General features: G+C 35.4%; 1 protein-coding gene across 1 annotated transcript in view; it reads left to right on the forward strand.

Annotated features, from left to right (window-relative positions):
- LOC145261100 (tectonic-like complex member MKS1) overlaps positions 1-17,500 on the forward strand; it is a 474,527-nt gene that overhangs the window by 364,003 nt on the left and 93,024 nt on the right. Inside the window, exon 13 of the mRNA XM_080119317.1 lies at positions 14,781-14,851. Coding sequence (XP_079975443.1) covers positions 14,781-14,851 — 71 coding nt within the window. The remainder of the gene's footprint in view (positions 1-14,780; positions 14,852-17,500) is intronic.

The raw sequence follows: 17,500 nt of genomic DNA on the forward strand, positions 1-17,500 counted from the left end.
TACCTACTCTAGTCAGGGACCCATCACAGTGCACTAGGAGGAAGCTCACATGCCTCCCCGCAATGACTTAATCCACAATACATTACAGAGAACCTACTGTTAATTTTATAAAAATTTTTAATATATGATAACTTGAATTAAAGTTTAAAATTCAAAAGTCAAGTATCATGATTCGATTGTGCTCTAAATAGAAACATTAATTTTAAACACACCCCTGTCTTATAAAAGAGTCTACTGTTGATTTTATATATGGGCCCTTTTCCTTGTCTTGTGATAAAACTTTGCAAATGCACTTGAGATATTAGGCTGTATAAGGATGTTAGCTTTGATCAAAATCGGATTATATCTTCTTTTATCAGATGTTTTCGATTATTGATTTTCAATACTTATAAGAGGTATTCTAATACAAAACCTGTCTAAGAACACTTGCAGACACGTAAAGTACACTTGTGTTAAATAAAAAAATTAGCATTTAGAAGTTTATACAGACTGGATTGACACACACACACACACACACACACACACACACACACACACACACACACACAGTGCATTTTATATATAAGTAGAGATGCTATTACTCTTATGATTGTCATCAGGTTCTTAGCTCAGTTAATTGAGCACTTAATGTCAGACACATGGGTTTCAGTTTTGAGCGTCAATAAATCTAGCAGTACTGATATGTTGTGAAAACGATGAAATGTGTCTGCAGATAGTTATGTGTGTGTGTGTGAAAAAATATTTGTTTACATATAGGAATACAATATATCTTTTTTTAATTTAGGAAATGATAAAAAAATTCTCTTTAAAAAAAAAATGATTTCTTAAAAACTTAAATTTTTGATCAGGAGTGTATGCAAACATATCTTTTGCATAGTTTATTTTTTATACATTCTTAACTTTATATAAAAAAAACCTATATATTTTGAAGGAATATATTTTTTTATATATTGTCCAAATTGTTGCAAATTACAAACTCAATAGAGATATGTTTCTGGATTCAGAGCATTTATACTGGCTAGATACATTCCAATGTCCAAAGAAACGTATCGATTCACAATTTCAGTGGTCAAATAAAGTCACTTAAACTGACTTTAAAATTCTTTATTTATTAATAGATGAAACATATTTTTGTTGTTTAAATACCATTTTTTTTTGTCCTGAGTGATATAACAGAGAAGGCATGGGCCATGCAGTGTCAGAAATTTCGTGAAAATAGCGAATAATTCCACCCCATCTTTCCAAGCTTATAACTCCTCGAAAAATGCAATTCAAGCCCTAATTTTTTTTTCAATTAAAGGAGCAAGGACCAAGATTTCATTAAAAAAAAAAAACAAAAAAAAACGTGTTTTTTTTTAAAAAGGTTTTAAACTTCGGACTTTACAGGTAAAATTCTAAAAGAACACTATGTTTTTTTTGTTTTAAATTTGAATATATTATGTATTGACCTTTTCTCTTCAATTTGTGAGTAAATAATTATGTACTTATCGGGTTCTAAATTAATTATTATTAGACATTTACAAAATGGGAGGCGTGAATTATTCGAACCCCTGGCTTTCCAAGCTTATAACTCCTCGAAAAATGTAATTCAAGCCCTAATTTTTATTTTCAATTAAAGGAGCAAGGACCAAGGTTCCATTAAAAAAAAAAAAAAAAGAAAAAACAAATAACGTGGTTTAAAAAAAAAGGTTTTAAACTTCAAACCTTACAGGTAAAATTCTAAAAGAACACTATTTTTTTTTTTTTTTTAAATTTGAATATATTATGTATTGACCTTTTCTCTTCAATTTGTGAGTAAATTAATTATTTACTTTCGGGTGACTAAATTAATTATTTACTTTTTAATAGACACTTAAAAATTGGGATGGGGGGCGGTTCGTGAATTTAAAAAAAAAAACGTTTGTCTAAAATATTATATTCGATTTATTGGAAAGAACATAAAATTTCACATTGACCCTGAAAATATCGTAAAAATAGAATCAATAGAAAAATTTTGATAGATGTTTAAAATTTAAAAATTGAAAAATATTGAGTTTAAAAATTGAAAAATATTGAGTTCGGAAAATTCATTACTGTTTAAAAAAAAAATAAAAATATTTCTATTACTTTTAAAACAACTGTAATAGTTTATTTTGGAAGTATAATCCATAAAGAAAATAAATAACCCACTTTTAACAGAGAAATTCCGAGATTTTTATATTGTATTCGCAGTTTCGTGTTAGGGGTGTCAAAAATTCCTACAAAAATTCTGATACTGCTGCGTGCGGCTCCATACACTGTGCAAAAAACAATTCAAGTTCCAGTAATCTTGATTATTCTAACACATTTACACATTCCAAACGCGTTTTTCTTCAGATTAAATACGTGATACTAAATAGAGTTTAAGTCGAAATTGTTCCTCATTTAATAATATAAAAAACGACACCAAACAAACATAAAACCATGTTTTATCGAATTCTATTAAAGCCATCCTACATTTTAACTACTTTTTAATTTCCAAGGGAGATAATCTCAATATTTTTTAACGTAGTTATTTCCACTTGTCTCAGAAAAAAAACCTTTAAGAATATATTCACGGTTGGAATTTTTAGCACCTCTCAAAGATAATGAGGCTCTAGCGGATCCTGGAAGAAAATGTTTCACCAGTGCTCTGGGTATTCTCGTAGCTTTATCTTTTGACTCCCACGTAAAACAGGTTGTGTTTACAATTACTGTTTTGGCTTCATTTCTGGTCGTTTCTTCGTTTTTAATTAATTTTTTTTACGGTATCTTTTGTTTATTAAATTGTTAAGTGAAAACTGAAATATAGAAAAAAGGAAACGGTGTTTATTCAAATTGGCTCTTATAACGATAAAAAAGAATGAAGAAAAACTGGTAATCGTGAAGAAAGCGAGAGCCTGTTTCCTCCGTTTGGCTATAGGTGGCGTTACTGTCTGTCCACCCAGTTACGGATGCACAAAATGTATATAATGGCACCCTTGAAATAAAAATAAATGTTTTTGTTATATTTTAATTTTAAACATGTTTTTTTTTGTTTTTTTTTGCAAACATATTTAAGTTTTATTTTTTCTTCAAACATATTTAGTTTTTTTTTGTTTTTGCAAACCTATTTAAGTTTTATTTTTCCAAACATTTACGTTTTTTTTTTGTTTTTACGTTTTTTTTTGCAAGCATAAACTAAATATTTTTGAAATATTTTTCTTTTTGAAAAGTTTGCTTATGCACTCATTGTACCGCGCTATTTTTTAATAGTAGTTTTAAGTAAGATTCAGGTTTTACAATATCCTTTTTCAAATATATATATATATATATATATATATATATATATATATATATATATATATATATACTCGCGGAAAAGGTAAAATAAGTGCAGAAAAATGAAGAAAAAAAGTGGGGGGTCCATAAAAAAAGATTAAAAAAAAAAACGTTGATTTTTTTTTTTATTATAAGAGCGTAAAAAATATTCGCGGAAAAACGGCTGCACGCATAAATATGTTTAAAAGAAAAATATAGCAAAACCATTTAGTTTATGCTTGCAAAAAAAAAAACAAACAAAAAAACAAACAAAAAAAAACACGTAAAAACAAAAAAGCGTAAATGTTTGAAAATAAACAAGCAACAAAACGTAAACGTTTGGAAAAATAAAACTTAAATATGTTTGCAAAAAAAAAAAACAAACAAAAAACAAAAACAACAAAAAAACGTAAATATGTTTGAAAAAAAAAAACTTAAATATATTTGCAAAAAAACAAAACAAAAAAAACTTGTTTAAAATTAAAATATAACAAAAACATTTATTTTTATTTCAAGGGTGCCTCCTGCCTGAGTGCCTGCCTGGGTGCCATTGGGTGGACAGACAAACGGAGGAAACTGGCTCTCTCTTTCTTCACGATTACCGAAAAACTTTTATATTGTACCTACTTGTGATGGAATAAAGATCGCATATTTCAAAAATCACACTAATTGATCAAGTAGTTTTTTTAAATTATTTTTTTTTAAACCGATAAGTGACAGACGAGGCATGTTTTACTAGAGAACAAAATAAGGGGGAGGGAATCGATGATTGTTGTGACAATTTCCACATGCATTAGGGTTGTCTGCCCTTGTCCACTAATTCGTTGGACGCTTTTTTAACCCTAATCGAAACAGAGTAAAATTTTATTTTCTTTAATAATAATAAAAAAATACTTGATCAAGTTACGTGATTTTTGGAATCTTTTATCTTCATCCCGTGACTGGTACGTGCATCAGAGACATTTCTGTATTTTTAAAAAGTTTTAAATGCTGACATTAGTGCCAATCTGAATAAGCACGAAGGAAGTTCCCCTCCCCATGTTAAAAAGGGCTTTTCTAAATAATAAGGTTAACCAAAGCAAAAAAAAAAAAAAAAAAAAAAAAGGATAAAAAAAAAAAAAAAAAAAAACATTCTTAACATGGCGACTGGTGTGAAATGGAAACAGTAAGAACATATTAACACACACACACACACACTGACACACACACACACACACACACACACACACACACACACACACAATAGTAACAACAACAAACAAACAGCTTATGTTAGTTCGACCAAATAGACAAATGATATTCCACATTTTTTTTGCGATTACAGAAAAAACTCAGTGGCAAAAATAAACTAAAATTTTTTTTTATTTTTGGAATCCTTTGAGATGGGGCTTCGTACTTTGTTCATTCTTTTTGTGGAAGTTCAGTTGGCTGAAACGTTGTGAAACAGCAGCAACTATGAAGATGCGGATAACAGTCTGCAAAAAGAATGAATCCACAAATTAAAAAATATTTTATTTTAAAATGAAAAGTAGGAGATCAGTTGAGCACATAAATTTAACGTAAAATGGTCACCCCATGTTCTGACCATATAGCATTTTAAGGGCATGTAACCAATTTTTGTTTTTAGTTAAGTCTTAGTTATTTTCTTAATTTCTTCAAAATCAATTGGGCGTATGTGTTGGAGTGATTTCTTTTATCAGGTTGACAAGGAAGTTCTTGCGGTTTTTACCTTTTAAATTCAGATGAACATATCTCGGCTCAAACCAAAATGTACTGATCTAAATAAACACCATCAGAATCAACACTTGCCAATGCAAAGCAAGTATATTTATGCTTATAACATAAAAATCTTGCGTTCCGGTGGCGATGAAGTTGCTGAATGCGTTTTTGATATCACTTAAGTTTTTGAAGCATTTCTCATGCAGAAAGTTGCTGAGATGCTTGAAAAAGTGGTAGTCAGCAGGTGAGAGATCTGGTGAGTATGGTGGATGAGGCAGAGTTTCGTAGTCCAATTCGTTCAACTTCTGCAGGGTCAGTTTAGCAATGTGTGATCGAGCATTGTTGTGGATGAGAATTGGGTATTTTCTGTTGATTAATGCAGAGTATTGCTGTCAAAGTTTCTGATGCATTTTATTCATTTGTTGACAGTATTTCTCTTCGTAATGGTTTCACCTGCATTCAAAAAACTCTAATGGATGAGACTCGTTGCAGACCACCAAACAGTCAGCATGACCTTCTTTTGATACAACTCTGGCTTCAGAAAGTGTTGTGGAACTTTGTCGGCGTCTAACCACTGAGCTGAGTGTCACCGGTTGTCATAAAAAACTCACTTTTCATTGCAAGTCACAACTCGGTCGAGAAACGGGTCGTTCTTGTTGTATAAAAGAAGGGAAAATGATATTTTATAACAAAGTTTCGTTTGATTGTCGTCCCATTTTGAGAGCATCCATTTATCAGTTTTTTTGTCTCGTCGTATATGTTACATTTAATTCAGAAACAAGTTCTCGAATAGTTGTGCGTGAATTGGCTTCGACTAACTCTCTTACTTGATCGTTGTCAACATCCGATGGCCGACCACTACGCTCATCATTTTCAAGACTCTCGTCGTTGCCATGAAATTTCTTAAACCACCATTGTACTGTGCGTTCAGTAGTGGTTTCTGGGCCAAATGCTTTGTTGATATCTCGAGCTGTTTCAGCAGCTTTTCAGCATAGTCTATATGGAAATAGAAAATTGTGTGAATTTGTTTTTTTCTCCATCTTGTATTCAACGTTGTGAAAAAAAAAAGACATATGGCTGATGATAAGGACTAAAAAGATTGTCTGTTAGGCGATAAACAAAACCATGAGAGGATTAGAAACGGCAAATCGAAACAAAGTTCAATTCAATGAAAAGCCAACGGCGGAATAAAACGTCCTTTGGGTATGGCTAAATATTGTCCCAACGGAACGTTTCAGGTGGTCACAGATAGTTATATAATGACAAACAAAAAGAATATCGGAGTTGGCGATTTGGGGTCTAGAAGAATCAACGCACGTGCATCTGCCCCCTTATAACCAATCATCTATCACCTCACCGACAATAAAACATATCGTTATATTTGTGTGTGGATTGGTTTTGATCATCCAATGACTGACTACTACGCTCATTATCTTCAAGACTCATCGCCACCACAAAATTTCTGTGCATTCAGTAGTGGTTCCTGGGCCAAATGCTTTGTTGATATCGTGAGCTGTTTCAGCAGCTTTTCAGCCTAGCTTGAATTGAAATAAAAAAATTGTGCGAATTTGACATTTTTCCATCTTGTATTCAAGGTTCTGAAAAGAAGACATAATTGTTTTAAAATGATTGTAATTCAAACGATTAGATAGAGCGAAAAATGGTCTTTAAAAGGTAATGAAAATTTATTTGCAAATACATCATTTGAAATCAAAATTAAAAATTCAGCAAGCACTTTCTTCTCAACCTAATATATGTTGTTGTGTATGGCGATCAGACCATAGGGTTAGTGGTAAGGCCAAGGAAGGGAAAAAGGTTATTTTATTTTAGCAATAAAATTTCAGGTTATTACTCCTTGTTCCTGTATCATCAACTTTTTAATCCGCCATTTCTTGAAAACGTGCTATTTTTTTGTTTTTCTTTTAAAATGACTCTTTGCCATTCCTAATAGTCCAGTCAAATTGTGGCTGAACCTCAAACAAATTGCTAACAAAGGTTTTTAAATTGCATTGTGGGCAAGAATATCTCCTCTTTCAGATAAAAAAAAGTTTACCAAAATTGACCTTGCGGAAAGGGGTCAACGACCGCCATCTTTAAAGGGCCCCCCCCCGATTCTAGTTTCCCTCTCTCAACTCAATTATTGTAAGTATATCTTCAAAAATTACAAATGTATCAATCTGAAATTTTATAAATCAACAGTTTTCATGAAGTTGAATATAATTATAAACTCATTGGTTTGGTTTTATTTGATTTTGGTTTACGGCATATCAACCCTTTTAGATTATTTGATACTAGTCCAGTCAATCTAGCTGGGTTTTTTTTGTCTCAACCTCATATAAATTACTAACAGAGGTTTTTAAATTGCATTGTGGGCAGGAATAACTCCTCTTTCAGATAAAAAAAAGTTTATTAAAATTAACCTCGGAGAAAGGGGTCAACGGACGCCATCTTTAAAGGGTCCCTCCGATTCTAGTCTCAATTACTGTAAGTATTCTTTTTTTATTAGCCGCACCTGCTTGCCGTCCCTGGCCGAAAACAAGCAATAAAATATTTTAATATTCTGGTGGTCATAAACCTGGTGCCTGTAGGCTGTGATGCTGAAACTGAATTTGTGCAGTTCGTAGCTGATAATGTGGACCATAATGTAAGGAGTATTGATAGATTCAACACATTCCATGGTATGGGCATCATAGCATCTGTTACCCCCGGGAAAGTTAAAGCAAAACCAATTCCAAGGATTCAGGTATTTTCAGAAGAGATAATAAAGGTTGGAAGGATCAAAATAAAGTTCCTAGATTCACGGCACACCAACAAACCCCCAGTTACATTTAAAAAGCTCCTGGCCAAGAAAGTTGTCGATTCCACTGCCAATGTTGACATCCTTTGGGAGGTTTCACTAATTTTACATCCGTCCAGACCCGCATGGTCAGGCCTTATGCAGTCAGTGTACAAAGGAACATATCCTGGAAAATCAGCAACAGTTTTTTTGCCAATGATTGACATGGACCCTGGTAACCCAACCTGTGTGTACTCAACTTTATGTTACATTAGTGATTTAGCCAGAAAAAACAACATAACACCAATTCTAACATTTGATCAGCCACTTTGGTACAAAGCAATGATGATAGTCGAGTCACAGCCTAGTTCCAGTCCCCTGAAATCATTTGTCTTGCGACTTGGTGGGCTCCATACACAGATGAGCTTTCTGGGGTCAATTGGTCATTTGATGAAAGGTTCTGGTTTGCAAGAACTTTTTGAACTTGTGTATGCTGAAAACACAGTCAACCACATGCTAAGTGGCAAAGCAATTGCAAGAGCTATTCGTGCTCACTTTTTAGTTGCTGCTGCTCTGATAGCTATTTTATTAGCAAAAGCCTATGATTTGCCAGTTTCACATGTCACTGAGCATGATCAACCCAACACTGATGCAGAAGAGTCATTTCATCAAAATGAAGACCTTAAAGAAGCTCAGGGGCTATTGATAGGTCTCCTTGGTGGGACTGAGAGATTGAATAATGTTCTGTCTTCAGAGTCTGTAACCAGGATTACCCAGAAAATCAACCATGTGAAGGATGCGATGGTTGAGCAGCGAACAGCAAAATTGTGGATTCAATACTTTGATATGGTGAAGAACCTGCAACTGTTTATCAAAGCAGAGCGCACCGGGAACTGGGAATTGCACCTTGACACTGTTAGGAAAATGCTGCCAATATTCGCTGCAGCAGGACACATCCTATATGCAAAGTCGGCGTATCTGTATTTGCAACAAATGGAGGGTCTGCCAAAAACCCACCCTGAAGTATACCAGAAATATTCGGAAGGATTCCATGTGATTAGACGGAGTGATCGCTACTGGGCTGGCTTGTCAACAGATCTGGTTATTGAACAGGTGCTAATAAGAAGCCTGAAGACATCTGGAGGCCTTACTCATGGCAGAGGAATGGATGAAATTCAACGATTGGTTTGGACGCTATCACTGCCAGCATGTGCGGAAATCAAGTTTACAATGCAAGAACTAGCAGGCATTCTTTATGGCACTAGTGACCAGCATCAGGAGGCTACTTCAGCAAGAAAAGAGCGTGATGTGAGGGATACATGGAAGGTCCTTGCGTTTCTCCAGACATATGACCCTTTCACGGAAGATCCGTCCATTCACAGCATTTCAAGTGGAGTAACTGGAGACAAAAAGGTGAATGTGGACAGAGTAAACTCCATAGGAGAGGCAATCATAGCTTCAATGGCTGGAGAAAATGTACAAGAGTACGTTTTACAAAAAAAGGATCAAGCAATTACACTTGGATCAAAAGTTTCACTCAGCAAAGATGAAACTGTTGAGACTGATCCACAACTCCTGTTCCAGAGACTGTGTGTGCTATCTAATAATGAACCCTCAACCCAGGAGCAGTAAGAACATTTTCAATATGAGCTGTGTGGTTACCCACCTGCTCTTTTTGATTATTTTGAATTACTGCGACAGGCAAAAAAATCTGCTTTGGCGGACACTATATGGGAACTGACTTCTCATGTACAATCAGGTCCACAGTCATCAGATCTACAGTATCTCTTAGATGGTGGAGCACTACTTCAGCATCTCCCTTGGCAAAAAGGTCGCACATTTAATGAGATCTGTGACCAATACTGTAGATACGTCACAAATAGATATGGAAAAGCATGTGTTGTCTTTGATGGATATGAAAGTGGCCCATCCATTAAGGACTCGACTCACCGACGCCGCGCAGGGGGGTTTGTTGGAGTTAATGTGTCACTGACTCCTTTCATGGTGTTCAAATTAAAAAAGGATGTTTTCCTTGCTAATCGACAAAACAAACAATTGTTTATCAACTTGCTGGGAAAGAGTTTGAAGGAAGCAGGTTGTAAAGTAATCCATGCGTCTGGAGACGCTGACGTATTGATTGTGAAGACTACTCTAAAACTGGCACAGACAGGAGAAACCATTTTGATAGCAGATGGCACTGACCTATTGGTCCTTCTATGTTATCATACCAATAGCGATGATATTTACATCTTCTTTACGCCACAACCAAAAGCTAGTGAAAAAAGAGTGAAAGTCTGGAACATCAAAGAGGTGAGGAAATCATTGGGAGATGCGCTCTGTTCCAACATTCTTTTCATTCATGCACTACTGGGTTGTGATTCTACATCCAGTGTTCACGGAATTGGGAAGGCAGCATCCCTCCGAAAGGTGATGAACAATAGAAACTTCCTCGAACTGGCTAAAGTGTTTGGCAAATACAGCAGTGCAGAAGAGGTTATTGAAGCTGGGGAGAAGGCTTTAGTGTGCCTATACAATGGTAATGATGGGGAAAACATCAATCATCTTCGACTGAGGCGCTTTAAGGAAAAGGTTGCAAATAGCTCAAAGTATGTTGAGGCCAAATCATTGCCACCGACAAGAGCAGCTACGAAATTCCACAGCCTTCGAGTTTACTTCCAAATTCAGGAATGGAAAGGTAGAAACCAGCTAAAACCTGACGAGTGGGGATGGACGGATGTGTGCTTGGCCTTTTGGTCAAGATCAAAGTGTAGTATCTGTTCTTCAGATGCTGCACTTAAGATGGTTTGTACCAGTCAGTGGAGGGGAGGCCCTCTATACTGGGACAATTATTATTTTTGGTAACCAGAGTGCCCCCTTTCTTTTAGGGGAGCTGGTTTTTACCTCACATTAAAAACGGCCTTGTGCCTAATTTGCTCAGTGGGGGAGCAAATAAACACCATCTGTTCTTCAGATGCTGCACTTCATTTTCATGTTCTCTTTCGGTGGAGGAGAAATCCTTCACGACTGAGACAATTTTTATTTTTGTACCTTTTCTCCACGTTAAAAAACGACCCTGGTGTCTAACTCTGTCCCGTGGGGAGGCATAGTAAATAGGTACAACCAGTTAAGACTGACTTACCACCTGGCCCTGTAAATTTGTTGGCTATAATTAGGTGTAACTGTACTTCAGGGTATACTACAGGAAGATGCAGTTGCAGGAAACATGGCATTCACTGTTCAAACTTGTGTGGATATTGCAAAGGCCTCCATTGCACCAACTCATCACAGCCAGATCTTGATGATGATGATGAAGTGACCTTTGACTAGTTCTTGACAAGAAATGTTCTTTGGTCCGTTCATAAACTTGTTCTGTGTAATTTAATAAAGGTTTTTGTCAGCAAAAATGCTTATTTTTGTAATTAATTGTTTTAATGGACATACTTGTCAGGAATTTTATGTATCGAAATTTTAATACTGTTAAGTTGAATTTTAACCCTTTAGACTCGGGCCAATATATCGGCTTGGCGATTTAGCAAAAAAGATGACACAGTCGATATTTTGTCCTTTTACATTATGGTAATTGTTAATTTTGCATATCATCCTTTTCGCTAGTTATCGCATTTTACGACAGGGCCCAAATGATTTAAAAGTGGCGGCTGTTGACCCCTTTCCCCAAGGCTAATTTTGGTAAACTTTTTTTATATGAAAGAGGAAATATTCCTGCCCACAATGCAAGTTAAAAACCTTTGTTAGCAATTTGTTTGAGGTTCAGCCACAACACCAAAGACTGGACTATACAGTAATTGAGTTAAGAGAGGAAGACTAGAATCGGAGGGACCCTTTAAATATGGCGGCCGTTGACCCCTTTATCCAAGGTTAATTTTAATAAGCTTTTTTTTATGGGAGAGAGAGTTTGCTCAGACTTGACCAGTACCACAGTCTACAGGCGCCAGGTTTATGACCACCAGAATATTAAAATAATTTATTGCTTGTTTTTGGCCAGGGACGGCAAGCAGGTGCGGCTAATAAAAAAAAGAATACTTACAGTAATTGAGACTAGAATCGGAGGGACCCTTTAAAGGTGGCGTCCGTTGACCCCTTTCTCCGAGGTTAATTTTAATAAACTTTTTTTTATCTGAAAGAGGAGTTATTCCTGCCCACAATGCAATTTAAAAACCTCTGTTAGCAATTTATATGAGGTTGAGACAAAAAAAACCCAGCTAGATTGACTGGACTAGTATCAAATAATCTAAAAGGGTTGATATGCCGTAAACCAAAATCAAATAAAACCAAACCAATGAGTTTATAATTATATTCAACTTCATAAAAACTGTTGATTTATAAAATGTCACATTGATACATTTGTAATTTTTGAAGATATACTTACAATAATTGAGTTGAGAGAGGGAAACTAGAATCGGGGGGGGGGGACCCTTTAAAGATGGCGGTCGTTGACCTCTTTCCGCAAGGTCAATTTTGGTAAACTTTTTTTTATCTGAAAGAGGAGATATTCTTGCCTACAATGCAATTTAAAAACCTTTGTTAGCAATTTGTTTGAGGTTGAGCCAAAAAATGAGCTAGATTGACTGGACTATAAGTTAGTCATGACCATACGTTCCATATTCTTAAAAACAAAAAAAGAAACCCAAACAAACAAACAAAATAGCACACCCAATTTATTGCCCTTAACAAAAAAAAAATTTCTATATATCCTTAAAACACTATTCAATTAGAAATTGCTGGCCCGAAAGTTGGGGATCATTTTACCATAAATTTATATGTGAATCTAATCTCGCACTCTAACTTCTAAATTTATTTTTTAAAAGTACTTTTACTGTCAACAGTTTCAGGGTGTTTCCATGTAATCACCTAAAAAAAGTAGAATCTCATTTTTATTCTTGAGTGAATTAGCGCATGGTAAACATGTACAAATTTACCCCCAAATTATCGTTTCATTTAAATATATTTAAAAAATGCTCTTTAATTAAAAAGAAATATATTAAAAATGTCCCCCATAACTAATCTATATTAAAAATATTATCCTCAATTGAAATATATTTAATAAAATTACTCCTTATCTAGCATACATGAAAAATTACCCTTTTATTAAAATAGATGCGGGTCGTTCCAAAAGTAAAGCTTACTTTTTTTAGCTCAAAAAGTTGAAGAGCTACGAAGATAGTAGTAGTACCATTAAAACGAGCGACCTTTTGAGCTCCAGAATTTATTTTTCTACATAGTCACCACCATTCTATATGCACTTTTACCAGGAATTCAATGATACATCTCTGCTTCTGATGCGTGTCCATGAGAAGGATTGCTTTTTAGAGCTTCACACAGTCAATATCTGCAACAGAGAGATGAAACTTTCAGTTGAAATGCGAAATATTCATTCCAATTTGCCGGCATATTTTTATTAGTTTTAAGCTATTAGTTTGAAGTGGTGTTGAATTAGCTCAAACGCTAGGGAACTAGGCAGGGGTGCTAAATTTTTCGTTTTGATTCTTGCTGATAGGACACAAGTCATTTTTTTTTATTAAATACTTTAGAAATCAGTACTATATATTAGGTACAATATAATATTCAATGGGGAATTGACAAAATCTGTATCAACTAAAATATGTTTAAGCGTCTATGGCACAATTACGTTGACAAACCGGTTCTCGCCAGATCACGGAACTTAAGCAACAATGAGCCTGGCCAGTACCAGATGGGTGACCATTTGGGAAGGCGAGGCGCTGTATGTACCATGAGGTAAAATACCAGGTTGAGAAACTGGCGTGATCCATCCTTCTCTTCAGGATAGATGGGACTCTCTTAAGCCGTGGTAGGCAGCCCATCTAGTGATGGCGTCATGATAAAAAGTACCCTTGATAGCCCTGACGAAGCATCAAGTATTCAGCTACTGACAAGATTTAAATTACACTACAAACTCGTGTAGTGAGTTCAATCTCGGCTACGGCCATGCTGAATGAATGGAAGCGTATTTTATGAGCTGCAAGGCCGGGTGCTCCTGTTTCCCTAACCGTATCAACAAGCAGAAATTTAAATGTAATGTGAACAAACATCTTACCTCACAACTCCCCGTTTAGGATGCCCTCGTATGAATATGGCTCAAAATTCACAGTATCCCCTTATGTCTTGATGGTTATCTGTGTGTGTTGTTTGGGGTAAAGTAAAGGGAAAAAAAATAAAATTAAAAGAAAAAATTTTTTTAAAAATAATTGTTTCTGAATTTTTGAGATGAGGATTGAAAATTTATATTGCCTTATTCAGACTACTATTCTCATCTTCAGTTTCATTTTCACAACGTTTCAGCTGATGTAACCTCCAACCTTCTTTAGTTGTATTTTGTCGAACTCCAAAATCTCGATGTGGATCTCAAAAGTCTGTATGGGATTTCAAACTGAGCCATTTAGCAAGACAAGGACCCTTGACGTAACAGATAAAATACTAAGTAAAATTCAGTTTTACATGAAACTCTTCTCTAGGTTGAAGATTCAATCATGGGTGATACTAAAAATACAATTGTGAATTACTTAAGCCAATCATGGCTGAAAGAACGAGAATATGCTACCCTCATGGATTAAATAAAGGGTTCCGTTCCAAATACCATACAGGTTTGCAAGTTTCACAGAAAGATTTCTAAGTTCGGAAAGATACAGCTGAAGAAAGTTGGAATCGCAAATTACTTAGGACTTCTACCCGTTCATGGGTGATGGAACGAGGACATACTACTCTTGTGAATTAAATAAAGGGCTTCACTCGAAATTACATCCAAATTCCCGACTTTGACAGAAAGATTCCTGAGTTTGACAAGATACGCCTGAAAAAAGGTTAGAGGTCACATCGACTGTCACGTTGTACGAATAACACTCAAGATGAGAACAGTAATGCGAATAATCCCAAAAAATCCAAAATTTTGATTTATCAGTAATCTACAACTTGTAAAGTTTAAATTGAATTTTCTTTCTGTATATTTTTTCAGGTTGGTCATCTTCGACTGGCCAAGAACTGGCCTGGGTTACTCAGACTTGTTCAACAAAAGTTATTGGCAAGGTGAGTGCTTTATGCATACATACATTCATAAATCATTGCTTCTGTAATGTATTTTGATCGGAACCCTTTATTTAATCCATGAAGGTATCGTGCTCTCGTTCCGTCAGCCATGATCACAATTGAATTTTTAATATCATCGACACTGATGATTGGACCTGTGCTTGACACTGACAAGATAAATCTTAGGAAGGTTTCATCGGCTTAAACGTTGTATGAATTAATTATTTAATGTAAATAGATCAAGAATTAAATAAAAAGTTTTGTTCTAAACATTTAAATAAAAAAAATTTGCGGAACGATCTGGTAGAAATAAATAGAATTCAAAGGGAAATAACTTCATCATCTTTATCTTTTGGTTTTTGGTTATCTCCCTTTACTTATGAAACAAAACGGTGTGTGTGTGTGTGTGTGTGTGTGTGTGTGTGTGTGCTTGTAAAAAATAGCAAGCATAAAACGTTGCAAGTAATCATTGCTATTAACGACATCAATTATTTTAAAGATAATACAGTAGGGAAATTTCTCAGTAACAGTTTGTTTTGCTTTTCATACTAATTTGTGAGCTATTTACATTAAGGTGCTTACTTGGTATAATGGGATTAAAATAACAAAAAAACATCTATAGCCTGTGTTTTTATATAAAGACAGACGCATATTGGAGGTTGAGAACCGATTTTATTTACGACCAACAATTTGTATTAGGAGAGGCAAAGAGTTCGTAGGATGGAATGTGATTTAACAAAGGAGATGAATGTTCGTAAAATGTTTGTAGGTATGTATGAATTGACAAGGAATGAATGTTTGTAAAATGTTTGTAGGTATGTATGAATTGACAAGGAATGAATGTTTGTAAAATGTAACTTATCCTTTCGATGATGGAGAGGGTTAGAGTAGGCCGGTCATCCTGCTGTCGGTGATGCGTGTCCTGGCTTGTAACTGGAAAGCGAGTCTCATCTTTCATTTGGTTTGTGTGAATTAGGCATTGTTTAGAATTGAAGGCGTTTGGCCCATAACATGAGAGCGTAGTCGGCTTCAGTTCACTGGTGCCTTATCTCTTTTTCTTTTTCCTCTCTTTAGGTCGGGTGGGAGAATCCGTCTGTGCGTTCACTGACGCAGCAGGGCGAATCTCCGTTCTCTCTTCTTTTGGTTCCCTCAAATACCCTCGTTTTTATAGTGGCAAACTGGCTCCCAGCGACTGTGATATTTGAGGTGTTTATTTTAGGCGCAGTGCTCTGCCATTGGTCGATAATTATTTTGTGGTTATCTTATTTTTTTCTTCCCAAGCGGAAGTGATGCGTGGAGCCATGTGCAAAAGACGATTTTTCATTTTGTCTCTCACGGTGGATGCGTTAACATCCGGTTGGCTGCCAATTCTCATCATGTTACCACACACATCGCCACCTGAAATAGCGGAGCTATTCCGAGAGTGTCTGTGAGGATTTTGGTGGATAGGGTTTGAAATCAAGTCAGGGGGAAGATTTGAAAGGACATGATAGAATCTTATGGTCTCATTGGATATGTTCCTCAGTTCGAATTGAGCCTCGCAGCATGCATAAATCCCGGTATCTTTACAGAGACCGCTGACACAGTATCCTCCATTGCAAAATTTGTGGGTTACGCGTTCAGTGGTTGACAAAAATGTTTAATATCTTAGCAGATTGCCGTTCGTCCTGTTAATGTAATTAAACGTCCTTTTTTTTGTTTTTTTTTTGTGAAGGTTCGTGTTTGTATAATTGTTCGCCAATTCTTATTTTACTCACGTAAATTATTTGAGCAGAAAAAAAAATGGGTTCTCTTAACTTCAGCAATGATACGTCTGTCCTTTTATTATTATTTATTTATTTTTGAAATGTGCGATTTCATCGTGGTCGGCAGGTTCACCATTTATGTAGCTGTCTAGGGTATAGAAGGAAATGTGTGTTCCTCTCGCGTTCGGCTGTCACCATTTATGGCCTAGGTTTTTATAAAAAAGGGATTTAACAAAGCAGATGAATGTTCATAAAATGTTTGTAGGTATGTATGAATTGACAAGGAATGCATGTTCGTAAACTGTTTGTAGGTATGTATGAATTGACAAGGAATGAATGTTTGTAAAATGTAACTTATCCTTTCGACGATGGAGAGGGTTAGGGTAGGCCGGTCATCCTGCTGTTGGTGATGCGTGTCCTGGCTTGTAACTGGAAAGTGAGGGTCTTCTTTCATCAGCGCTAGCAGCCCGGCGTCTTCGTCTTCTTTCTCCCCCTCTCTTCTTTGGTTTGTGTGAATTAGGCATTGTTTAGAATTGAAGGCGTTTGGCCCATAACATGAGAGCGTAGCCGGCTTCAGTTCACTGGTGCCTTATTTCTTTTTCTTCATCTCTTTAGGTCGGAACGCACATTTTATATTACATCGTTAATTGCTTCCAATATTTGTAGCATGTAGCCAACAGACTTTTTTTCTTTTTACTAAAAGCAGTTTTACTGAATAAATTTTCGTAATTTTTGGTTATATTACAATTTTCGACATGACAATTAAATACGTAATATTCTTTTTACTTAAAAGATCATATTTAAAAAAAATCGATCTGCCGACTCTATCTTAACAAGCATCCAGGAAGTTAATACAAAACTGGATTATTTTGTCCACAATCTTTGTTTGTGTATGTGTTAGCGG

The sequence above is a fragment of the Euprymna scolopes genome, chromosome 37 (genome assembly GCF_053919585.1).
Source record: "Euprymna scolopes isolate OS-2025 chromosome 37, ASM5391958v1, whole genome shotgun sequence".
NCBI classification, from domain to species: Eukaryota; Metazoa; Mollusca; class Cephalopoda; order Sepiida; family Sepiolidae; genus Euprymna; species Euprymna scolopes.